Consider the following 12,437-nt stretch of genomic DNA (forward strand, 5'->3'; position numbering starts at 1 on the left):
AAAAAAAGAGCACACAAAGAAGGGCTCCTACAAAGAGAAAAATGTAACATAGCTCGACAAAAACGAAAAAAAGAGCACACAGAAGGCTCGCACAAAGAAACGATAGAAAAATATAATATTAGCTGAAAATACACGAAGAAACAAAGCAACGTGTGACAATAAATTAAGTTGTAGTTAACGTGGAATTTTCTATTTCCTCCAACCTTATCCCTCCCTGCTTTACATGAAATAAAATACTGTTGTTTAAAGTTTAGACTCTCACAACTACGTACAAGGAACATGGTTTCCCAAAACTTGTGCTTAACTGCTAGCTTATTCAGTCCACATGTAATTGTTAGCTTAACATTTGTTTCCATTTTTGACATTAAGACAAGAGATCTTAGTGATAATCAAAACGCCCATACTGTTCTAGTTGTTCTTTCTTCTTAACTCACACACAATTGTTTTTGAAAAGGTTGATTAGTGTAGATAGAATTCAACGAATATTTTCTGTTTTTTCCTTTGAACATTATCAGTTTATCACGAATTCAATATCTGTATTAGTAATATGAAGTTAGCACAATCATCAAACATAGGGATTCATGTTGTGTCCTATTCTGGACATCTGCCGACCACCTCCTCACAAGAGAAGATCAAATTGAGTAACGTGCGGGGATGAGTCACTATTTCAACCTCATGTAAACTATTGAAGTGGAGTACCAATCCTAAACTATATCATGATAATCATAGTATATTGTTGATGATGGTGGTTGCATACATCATTCAGACTTTTTAACAGTCTTAACGGTGTATTAATCAACAAACAATTGGAGTTAACTAAAATTATATCATGATAATCATAGTTTTAAGAGTATATATATACTATGTATCACCTAAAATTAGGTAAAACGAAACCTTTCTTCTCTATAAGTCATTTCTATCATGTGCATTAAGACTCATACTACTATTTACTAGCACGTAGACGCAGTATACCCGTATTAATTACAGTATCATGCATGCATGCTTTATAGATATACTACGACTTAACGTGCATGTTACAAGAAAACAGTTCTTCCATGAATGGTGGTGCGGCAAATAATAACCAAAAAGCAACAAGGAATGGCTATATTGCGTCCAAATCCTACCAATCAATATCTCTAGTCCAATTTAACCAACTCTCAATTCTCTCTCGTCTCAACCTCTATATAAGTCCATGGGTCTCTCCAAATCTATTCTATCTCATCATCAACAAATCTATTCTATCTCATCATCATTAGCAGCCTCCTTTCTCTCCTTCTCTCACTTTATCTTTACCAACATTCAAAATGATGAAGCTTAGTATCAGTATTGCTTGTTTCTGTTACCTGTTCATGATCATTATGAGTTTGTACTCAGTTGAGGCAAGAGAGGTAGTCTACAATGTGGTAACTAAATTTGGAGCAAACCCAGATGGAAGAACAGATACAACAAATTCATTTCTTAATGCATGGAAAACAGCTTGTAATTCAGCTGGTTATAGTTCTGCTACCATTTATGTACCACGTGGAAAATATGTTTTAAATCAAGCAATCTTTAAGGGTCAGTGTAAGAATAATATTTATATCACCTTTCAAATCGATGGAATACTATTGTCTCCCAAGGATTATAGTGTTCTTGGTAAAACTGGAAAATGGATTGCATTTGAAGATGTCTCCAGGGTGTCTATTAAAGGTGGTACTATTGATGCTCGTGGTATGGCTCTATGGTCTTGCAAACTTGCTGAGAAGAAATGTCCTGCAGGTGCCACGGTAAGTGTAGCTCCATTAAAGTTTTTGATAAAAGACATACAACGGTAAGCATGAATGATCATACTAGCTAACACAACTAATTGTACTTGCAGCAATCACTGTTATTCAGCAACTCAAAAGACATTACAATTACTGGATTGACGTCGATAAACAGTCAGATGTTTCATATTGTAATTAACGGTTGCCAGAACGTGCACATGGAAGGTGTAAAAGTTAAAGCTTCAGGGAAAAGCCCAAACACAGATGGTATACACGTTCAACAATCAACAAACGTAAATATCATCAGTGCTACTATCATGACTGGGGACGATTGTATCTCCATTGGACCTGGCACATTCCACTTATGGATCGAAAAAGTTGTTTGCGGACCTGGACACGGCATCAGGTATTAATCTAGCTATCATTTTGTCCACTATATAAACCGATCGCAGTTTTAATGGTGATTATGCATTTTTCAGACTTTAATGTTTTTTCTTACAGCATTGGTAGTCTTGGGAAGGGATTTGATGAACCAGGAGTACAGAATGTGACAGTTAAATCGGTTACGTTCAGTAATACCGAAAATGGATTAAGAATAAAAACATGGGGAAGACCTAGTGATGGATTCGTTCGGGGGGTTAATTTTCAAGGCGCAAGAATGAATAATGTGAACAACCCAATCATAATTGATCAAAATTACTGCCCTCACAATGAAGATTGTCCTGACCAGGTATATATATTCACATCCACGATCAACCTACTAGTACTTAACCGAATTTGAACCCTGTTCATATTTTCTCTTTATCCGATTCACTAATTTTTTTTCAATTTGTTTTGGTGTTGAATAATCAGATATCTGGAGTACAGATAAGTGATGTACATTACAAAGACATAAGTGGAACTTCAGCAACAAGAGTTGCAGTAAACTTCGACTGCAGTAGTAAGAATCCGTGCAAAGACATAACTTTGGAGAATATCAAACTTACTTATAGAAATCAGCCTGCACATGCTACTTGTATTAATGCCGATGGGTCTGCTTCTGGTTTCGTTGAACCTGCTAGTTGCCTCTCTAGGTGAAAGCCAAAGTAATTAACAACTACAAAGTGGGATGATAAAATTGGTTGCTGGTGATGATATCAGAGGTGGAAGTTCGTCTACAACACATTCACTAATAAAATAAATATATAGTAAAGAACTTCTTAATTTGTATCTATATATACATCAAATATGTAATCATATATATATATGTAACTGCTAAATTATACGCCATACATCGAGTGATTAGCTATAACCTACAGATGTTTGTTGGAATCTTCCATTAAAGGAGTAAAAAACTACAGTATAATATTTATATTATGGGACTGAACTCTGCAGTAAATAAAGAACCGTCTGCTTTCATGAATTCCTAGTTTCATGACAAGAAATTTTGCTTGCTTTAATAAAAACTCCTAAGAATTTGTTTGTACGATCTTAAACTTCATTAAGAATATTGCTTCTGTCAACATTTTCAATACCCAAACCCAGCAGCAGAGTACGTGGTGCCCACTGCCCAGAAACTAGTACCAGAGATAGGTTCCTTGTAGGAGCTCTGGATTACCTCATAATAAGAAGTCTTGCAAAAGACTCTTATCGACCATACTCTGATTGGGAGATTATTATCTCAATATGAAAAATATAAACGTGGAGGAAACAATGTTCATCTATAGATGTGAATCATGTGATAGAATGAAAAGCTATATTTTGATATAAGATGGTCTTTTAAAACATTTCAACATACAGCTAGCTGTAATTTCCATAAACCGGCCTTCTCAATAAAATCCCATTTTCTGAACTTTTATTAACAGTTCTAATTTATAGTTAACCAGAGAGACAGAGTTCCGAATTTTCCTATATAATCAGAGCTTATAGATAGTTCATCAGAGGCACTTATGACTTGTCAGCATCCATGCGTTCGAGGATTCGTCGTGCTTCCTCCTCTGTTGCAGGGACAACACTTCGAATACTCGACCCATTTTTCAATGTCTCCGGATTGCGAACACTGAATGTGAAATGGAATGTGTTTGAGACCTGTAATTAATTGGAGTATCCAAAGAACAAAAGTTAAATGGTGATAAATGGTGCAAGAATTGATTGGCATCGGCTAAATGTAGTTGTCTAGTTGACATTCAATTATCTAAACTCATATTATAGAATATATTCACATAGATTGCAGTTGAGGGAACATTAACTACTGACCTCACTAGTCCTGAGTTCAGGCCTTGTAACATGAGCTACAACTTCAATATTAATAAGAGGCTGCAGAGGGTTGTCGAGTTCGGTGTACAAAACACATGATTTGAAGCGCAAGAAGTCCCCAACATCCACCTGCATCATTAGTAAATTAGTTCAACATCTCTCACAGATTCATAGTATTATTTGATCATTAAACTAATTGATTTCTTAGTGAAGCATAAAGGGCATAAAAGGTAAACCTAGAAGAGTGTTGTGATCATCAAAAATTAGTCTGTAAGAAATCTTCATGCATGATTGTAAACATGAAATCCAAATCAATAAAGAAACGCTACTCACAGGTCGTAAGAAATCCACATGATCAACTTCGAGGAAACATGGAACCAGGCCAGCAAAAGCATAAGCTGTTGAATAAGCCAACTCAAATGCCCGATGCATCAAAAATCCTCCAAAGATCCTCCCATGGATGTTTCGCTGTTGGGGTTGGCAAATTAAAGAGTACTCCAGGCATGTATCCTTTAGAAGAATGCTATCTCTGTTTGCTAATGCTGGCATGTCACAGAAGATCCTTCCTTCAGCCAACAAAGCCTTAAGTCTCTTATCCTCCCCGTTTTCAATATCTATTTTTTTCTCTCCTCTCTTCCTCTTCCTCGTTTTATCTCTGGCTTCAGCTTCCTCCCAAAGCATCTTTTCTTGTTCAGATTCAGGTAAAACCCGGTTCACAGGAGCAGACTTGTTTGTCTTAGAGTCGCGAGCTACGAATGTGAAGTTAGCAGTAAGTGCTACGTCCTCTGAAGCCCGAGAACTGTCTGCAAGATAGGAAATAAAATTCATAACATCACAATCTAGAAAGGAACCAAATAAGGTATGGTTACTGGAATATCAGAATATCAAATGGTGGAGTACTTCAAAAGACTTAGTTGCAGGAAGGGGATTCTAGGAATATTTGTTACCTTGTGAGGGCTGAGTCACTTCTAACTGTATCTCAATGGATGAACGCCCAACCCATGTGACAGCCCCAGCTATTCTCAAATCAGCATCGACGCGGAGAGGCTTCCTTAAGACCATCTTGTCAACAGAAGCAGTGACCAACAAGAGAGGTCTTGTCGTGCTATCTTCGTCGGAGCAGTGCTAAACCAAATCAGACAAATGACCTTTTATAAACTGTAACAGTTCTAATATTCAAGGTGGTGATTCATACATCAAATTCAGGAACAACAATAAAAATAATCTGCAGTATGTTTTGTAACAACTGATGAACATAAAGTGGTTACCAGACAATGATGGTTGTAAAGCCTCTGAGAGTTTAGTTGTGTTTATGGAGCAGGACAATGACTTCGGCCGTCTTGAAATCAGTGATCATTTTTCTCAAATATGTCTTATCCAAATGGATCAAATTGTAATATACAAGAATCAAACTTTTTTTAATATCTTCGTAGTGTATTTCACATTAGTGGAGAGTTGCAAACAGAATAGCCAGTTACAATGAAACCATGAATCTAAGATCTGAATAAAAAGCAACCTGCTTAGGTTTCCATCTTCTAATTGCAACACAATTTACACCGTGTTTAGGCAAATGTAAAGCTCAGGACTCTGACAGCTAGACCTTAATCATGGGCATACATCCAAGAAACTAAAGAAGTGAAAATTGAAAACAACGATGGTGGTGAATCATAGACACTATCCCTTTTCCCTTTCCAATGTCAATTTTGAAACCCAGCTACAGAGACTTTCAAAAGAAGTTTGCATACATCCAAGAAACTAAGAAAGTGAAAAAACAATGATGGTGGTGAATCATAAACACAGTCCCATAATGTCGTAGCAGTTCAAACAGGTAAACCAACAACAACAACAAAAAAAAAACCAACACCTGAACTCAAATTCCCCACCTAAGAACCTGAACTCAGACCAGACCACCCAAAAAAAGAATCATGAATTTCTCCATAAATGCAAGCATTTTCATTGTGAAGTGTGAGAAACAGCAAAGCTAAAACTAGAATCATGTATTGGGGACTACCCTAGGAATTCCAAACATTTGGGAATTTTCTGACATAAACCCTAAAGTTCAATTTCACATTTTTATGCAAACCCATGTCCAGATATTACAATACAACCAGCAATTCAAAATTCAAAAAAGATCAAAATCAAAAGAAGATTTAGGGCACCTTAACAGAGATAGTACCAGCAAGGGCATCAAGATCTTCAAGTAATTTACCAATCCTAACACCATTCCAAGGATCTCTATACTGTTCTCTAAGTATATAATCATTAGAGAAGTTATAGACAATACTAGTTCGACTCTCAGAAGGTGTTTTAGTAAGCAATTCACTCTGTGGTGGAGCATTATTTGCAGCATCTGGATCTAACAGTCTCTCAAAAATACTAGACCTTGCTTCCCATAAAGCATTTGTAACAGGTGAAGTATATGTACCTGGCCATAAACTAATTGGTTTTCTTGACAAAGAACCTGCATCTACTTCAAATGGAGATGATAATGTCGAAACTACAGGAATCACTTGCTCTTCTGTTGAAGAATTCATTTTTCGAGATGGGTTTTCCGGTACAGATGAGAAATTCAACTTTTGAGAAGAAATTTGACGAGTGTTAGAAAAGGGTTTGGTTAGTTTCTTGGAAGTAGTGATTTTTGCAGGTACAGATGAGAAATTGAAGATGTTGGTATTGGTTGATGAAACTAAATGGGGCTCATTTATGGGGGTTGAAAATTTCTTGTTTTGTGTTGGTTTTGTAACGTAGTCCAATAGTTTGGTTGAAATAGGCGTTTTTGTGAAATGTTGGAATTTTCTTGTTGATGATTTCATGATCCTGACTGAGATATTTTCTAAGAGAATTTTTGAGTAGTTTCAATTTTTAATCTTTTATTCTTCACCTCATGGAGAAGGAATGAATGATTTTACATCTTCATAATCTTATTCATTTCCTGATTTGTTAACTAATTAATTTAGATTTGGTTTAGAAGTTGGTCGTGAAACTCGTGACTAGAAAGTCTTAATTTTTAGATCCCAAATTAATGGGCTGCGTATGCAAATTTATTCAATGCTTCCCATGCGGTAGGTAGGTGCACAATACAAAGATGCACTGGACTTGAATGCCAAATGCCTGCAGCTGCCGATGCACGTATAAGCTGGCCTAGATACTGGGGAGTATTAAAATTTGGAAGAACAAATTACCTTGAAAGAGATGGTACCAGCAAGAGCATCAAGATCTTCAAGAAGCTTGCCAAACCTAACACCAACTATTGATGGATCTCTATATTGTTCTCTTAGTATATAATCAGATGAGAAATTGTATAGAATGCTAGTCCTGCTTTGAGATGGAGTTTTTCTTATTCCCATCAGTTCCTTTTCTTCTTCTGCTTCCTCCGGTGTAGTTGCGCGCTGTGGCTGATGATGATGATCTTGCTTCCCATAGGGCATTTGTGACAGGAGAAGGATATGTTCCTGGCCATAATGTGCTGCCAAGTGGTTTTCTTATTGAAGAACTTGCATCAATGTCATGATTTATTATTTCTTTGGTATTTTTCGTGGAGCTTGTTAGATATGGAGAGTTTGGGAGAAATTTCAAGAGAGGAATTACAATCTGGGTACAAAGATGTAGAGAAATTATTAATCTTGTTTTTAGGTGGTGTTTGTGTGGTAGTGGTGTTGAATAAAATGGTTGAAATGGGCTTTAAAAACCTGTATTCTTTTGAGCAGGACTTCATTACCATCGTCATCCTGAACATGGCTGCAACTGGCTGAATGAGTATACTCTTTTCACTTCCATTCACAGTTTGCTCTAATGAATGGAAAAGACAAAACTAACAGAAATTTGGTAACTAGACGTAAAATTGCTGATTAGATAATATAATTGCTTGTATAGAAATTGCAATATCTCCAAAGCTGTTGCAGACAACAATAACTTCCAAGTTTTTGAGTCCAAATCTGTTCACACTCCTCCAACGAGGGTATATTTTACATATTTTTCTGATTGGTTGATTATTTAACTGATGGCCCCATTACCCTTCATGTTTAGAATCACGGTCCTCGTTACATAACTCCTTAAATTAAATCAAGGGTAAAGATTGAAATGTGAAATATACACTCGTTAAAGAGTGTGCACGAATTCACACTCCAAGTTTTTGTTGTTTACTAATTTCTTTCTTTTTTTATTTTTTTTCATAAATAAGGTTTTTCACGTTTTCCCGTCCGGTGAGAGTTCATCAAATTACAAATGCCAGGTAATATTCTCATGGCAAGCACTCGGTGGCAATTTAAAATCTAAGTGGGTAGTAGAATTTCAGCTTCCTCGTTCAAAATTTAACTCGACATTGCTAATAGAGGTATAAGACTACTGGGAGGGTATCAAAATACATATGAGACAAAACACTTTTTAGTTTGTTTTTATACATTTTGGTACCCTCCCTAGTTATCTGATACCCTCATCAGTAACCATGATTTAACTTGTGAGTTTAATCTGAATTTCAATTGATTTTTTTCATAGGACCACCCATAATGGTGGTGTGGTGAAATCTAAACTAAAAGCAATACTTAAAGCGTCCACAATTATGGAACGTGTTAGATACTGATTCAATTTTAAGAAACAAACTACAACTGATTTCCTAAATCAGTTTGACATGTGTTTATATCCTACATAAACAAGGGTTTTCATGTTCTTAGCTAGTTTAGGTTTCCTAAATTGAAGTAGGACTTGGTTTCTTAATAGAAGTAGAACTTGGTTTCCAAGCAATCACCCTATTGTAAGCCTATAAATAAAGGCATAAGTCTTAGGTTATAGGTATCTACATCATTTTTGTCTAAACCCGGTTGTAGGCATCAATATCCTCACAAAAAAGAGAAGTAATCTGTCTATTAGCAAGATGTAGATCCTCTGATAGTCTTAGGGTTGGGAAAGTTGGGAGACAAGTGAAGGTGAGTTGAAAATGTGAAGAAAAGGGGTGTTGAGTGTCAATTGTGTTATGTATTCTCTGGTATATGAATGAAGTGAATTTCTGTCGCCCGTAGACATAGGCACATTGCCGAACCATATTAAATCTCTGTGTCTTCTGTGTTCTATGCACATTAGCTTCTGTTGAATGTTTAGTTTTTTGTTTCTGATACCAGATCTTGGAATGTCTCAAGGAACAATATGAACCTCTCGACACAACAAACTGGTATCAGGGCTTAGGTCTAGATTCTTGGAATCTAGAGTTTGCTCGTTTGAATCGGGTCAGAAACAATGTTTGAAGATATCCAAAAACATGCCAAATTTGAAAAACACAAAGACGGTATCGCGTTTTTTACGGACTTAGTGGTGGAAGATGCGTGACAATTCTGTAAACTGTGGTGAAGAATCGTGATAGTTTTGGAACCGTGGTGCAAGGTTTCAACGGTTCTGTCAAGAAACGTAGTGAAAAGTTGTCTTCGATAATCACCTTGTGAATTTCAAAAATCGCGGTATTAATTTCAATAATTGGATATCATGAACAAAATTTTGAATACGAAATTCTGAAGTTTATGCTAAGTTTAATTAGAAAAAGATTTGTGGAAGAAGACATACTTGAAGATTGAAGTAAAAGCCAAGAAGAAGAAGCATCAATAGTCATATTGCGAATCAAGTTATGTTTGATTTGAAGATCAGGGTTATTTTGGAATTCAGCAAGTCATTGTGAAACCTCGTATGAAGAATCTTGGAGACAAGGTTGTTTGAACTGTATCAAGTTGAAGAGGTGGATTTTCTGGCTTTACCAACACCATTTGAAGTATCAATTGTTCATGAATGAATGTATTTGAAGTGTTTCACATTCGTTGATTGTTGATTGATAGACTTTTAAAGTTGAAGCTCTACTTGAAGAAAGGATTTGACATTAGTATACTTCTTGAAGCGTAAATACTATGCATTATGCGTAGCTTCGAGTAAGTAATTTTATAACCTATTTACTAGTTTGAGTGAGGTGTTTGATTATTTTTTTTTGGTCTTTACTTCGTTTTCTTGAGACTTTTATGGACTATCTAGGAATACCTTGTTGGTTTTCATTTGAATGTGCTTGATTTGAAACCCAAGTTGCAAGGAAACAAGAGTATTGTGTTTGAAGTACAACTTGAATGGTTTATACGTTGGAAGAGGTAAAGATACGAAATTGAATTCGTCAAAATCCTTAGAATTATTCGAAGTACCAAGGGGAACAATTATAAATGTTACCGATTGTCATTAGTTTGATCATATCGTCCTTGACGTAGTTGAAGAAATTAAATAAGAAGTTAAATGGTGTAGCGAGGATTGCAGAAACATATTAGTAGGTTTCATGTGAGAATTATCGGTCGTTTGAATGTCATGGTATTGTGAGAGCACTAGTGGAGGGTTGATTAATTTTGGTTGAAGAGTTTGATTTCATGAAAAAGTGCTTGAACCAGATGTCTATAAGCATATTGCATTGTTGATGATCGATTAAAGAGATGCGGTAAAATGGATTCCTATATGGAGATATTGTGTGTGGTGCAGCTGTTGTTTCTTGTTCTGTTTTGAAGAGAAGAAATTGAAGATGAAGTCGACATAATTTTGGGCATATGTACCTTGGGAATATGATTGAAGAATGGTTTGTTTGAATGTGTTGAGTTTGAAGCTTACTTGAAGAGTAAACTTATGATCATTGGACTTCTGTAAGCTTTTATTTTACACAACGATGTAGGAACAAAGTTCTTTGGTACTGTTGAACACCCCAAATATGGTACGTTTTGAATCATCTATTCGGATATTTGCTGGCACCTCTTTTACTGTTTTTGAAAGAGGAGGTACGTGGTTTGATACCTTTCTTGCTTTGATGATATTTGACGAAGAATGAAGGTGTTCACCTTTTTTGAACTCATCAAGTTGGATAAGTGCAAGACCATGGTGAAATTAACAGATTGGTTATGACTCACGTGGATATGTTCCAGTTTTTGTTTTTTTTTTTGGTAAAAACTCGGTTGCAAAGAACAAGGTATCACTGTGGCACTTCACGATTATAAGGTACAATATTACATGTGAACTATATGGTTAAGTGAAGAAATCACAAACTATTTGAACAATGCAGTATATGAATTGAATTGAACTGAATTGCCTTTTGTCGTAAGAAAAACATTGGAAAACATGAAAAGAAGTTTCAAGTTCATACGTGAATGTTGGAAAATGAAGATATAGGGATGATGAAAAATATGTGGAAGTTCCAAATGTTTGAATGCTTTTAACATAGGAATTCTCTACAAAATGGTTTTCTGATATTTAAGAGTTGGAGTTTGAAGTGGAAGATATTAAGCATTCATTTGAAGTGCTTAGGTGCAACTCGAGAAGTTTTAAGTTATTTGTTGTGTATCAAAGTTTGAAGAAGAATCCTGAATCATTAGGTCCAGTTGACCCCGTGGGGTTTAAAGTTGTTTCAACGGTGGAGTATTGGAGAAGGTTTTCCAATGTAGTTGCAGTGATGAAAGGATTGAAGAATGGAAATTTGTACTATTGAATATGGAAGTAGAAGTATTAGATAGTGCGCAACCTAATGTAGTTGAACACTAAATCATGCAGTTAAGGCATGAAGTTGAAGAACGCAAATCATACAATTTAGGATTTTGCGAACATTGTGTGAAGGTGGAGAAAGAATCAAGCTTGAAATAGAAAGTTTCAGTTTCGAAGATATGAAGATATCATGAATATCATCGCTTATGGAATACTGGAATGAGTTCACACAGATGTTTGGGAACTTACTGGTGCGCGTCGTTAACGCAACAAATTAATTACTTCTTTCCACACAATTAACTGGTAATATAATGGCAAGGAGTTCGTTCCCATAAAGAGCAGGGATTTTCTAGTTGTTAAAAGTAACCGAAAAGGGGGTTTTAGATTTCAAATAAAAGTAACTAATAAAAGAAAATAATAAAGACTGATTTAAAATAATATGGAGAAAGACGACCAGGGAATCGTTCGTCGTCACAGAACCGAAGCTTAACTAAATACAATTTTATTTCTTGTTAAACTTATATTGTTACCAACCGTAGAATAACAATAAGCTCTGGTATCCCCCGGATTCCTACTGCCACTGGATACGGAGGCGCTCGACTACCAGATTCTATTCAACTAACCCACCAAGAATAATCTTTCAAGGTGTCAATTAGTCGAATGCTTTACCCTCTGTGAATCAGGTTGATCCTAGCATCAGACACATAAGCTTGGCCTGCTTACTAGTGTTATCTTTACACACAATTGCTTAACAAAATCCCTCTGTTAGCTCTTGCGATTTACTACTGTGTAAAGAATTGATATGACAATTACACATATCACACAACCCTAAACTAATAGAAGAAATATTGATTGGTTAATTTAATTGATCATTTTAAATAACCCCTCAATATTCTTAGACAATAAAAATAATAAAAATAATCAACAATAAAATAAAACTTAAAATAAACGTGGTTAAAGAAAATAATGCTTCATTGT

At 35.6% G+C, this 12,437-nt stretch overlaps 2 protein-coding genes across 5 annotated transcripts; one reads left to right on the forward strand and one right to left on the reverse strand.

The window, feature by feature from the left end:
- Window positions 1-1,231: 1,231 nt before the first annotated feature.
- On the forward strand, window positions 1,232-3,101 carry LOC113319267 (polygalacturonase-like). The gene is made up of 4 exons (XM_026567535.1): window positions 1,232-1,766; window positions 1,859-2,151; window positions 2,247-2,475; window positions 2,598-3,101. The coding sequence occupies exons 1-4, from the start codon at window positions 1,305-1,307 to the stop codon at window positions 2,820-2,822; spliced, it is 1,209 nt and encodes a 402-aa protein (XP_026423320.1). The 5' UTR covers window positions 1,232-1,304; the 3' UTR covers window positions 2,823-3,101.
- Window positions 3,102-3,426: 325 nt separating this feature from the next.
- On the reverse strand, window positions 3,427-7,536 carry LOC113319266 (acyl-coenzyme A thioesterase 9, mitochondrial-like). 4 transcript variants are annotated; one of them, XM_026567533.1, is made up of 5 exons: window positions 7,163-7,536; window positions 4,928-5,105; window positions 4,314-4,783; window positions 3,981-4,109; window positions 3,427-3,812 (listed from the first exon to the last, which is right to left on the reverse strand). In XM_026567533.1, exons 1-5 carry the CDS (start codon window positions 7,406-7,408, stop codon window positions 3,672-3,674), a joined length of 1,164 nt encoding a protein of 387 aa, XP_026423318.1. In that variant the 5' UTR covers window positions 7,409-7,536; the 3' UTR covers window positions 3,427-3,671. The 4 variants fall into 4 exon arrangements, with proteins under 4 accessions (XP_026423318.1, XP_026423316.1, XP_026423317.1 ...); XM_026567531.1 differs by lacking the exon at window positions 7,163-7,536 and adding an exon at window positions 6,140-6,889; XM_026567532.1 differs by lacking the exon at window positions 7,163-7,536 and adding an exon at window positions 6,406-6,888 and having other exon boundaries at window positions 4,928-5,089.
- Window positions 7,537-12,437: the final 4,901 nt, after the last annotated feature.

This window comes from Papaver somniferum, chromosome 10 (genome assembly GCF_003573695.1).
Source record: "Papaver somniferum cultivar HN1 chromosome 10, ASM357369v1, whole genome shotgun sequence".
NCBI lineage: Eukaryota > Viridiplantae > Streptophyta > Magnoliopsida > Ranunculales > Papaveraceae > Papaver > Papaver somniferum.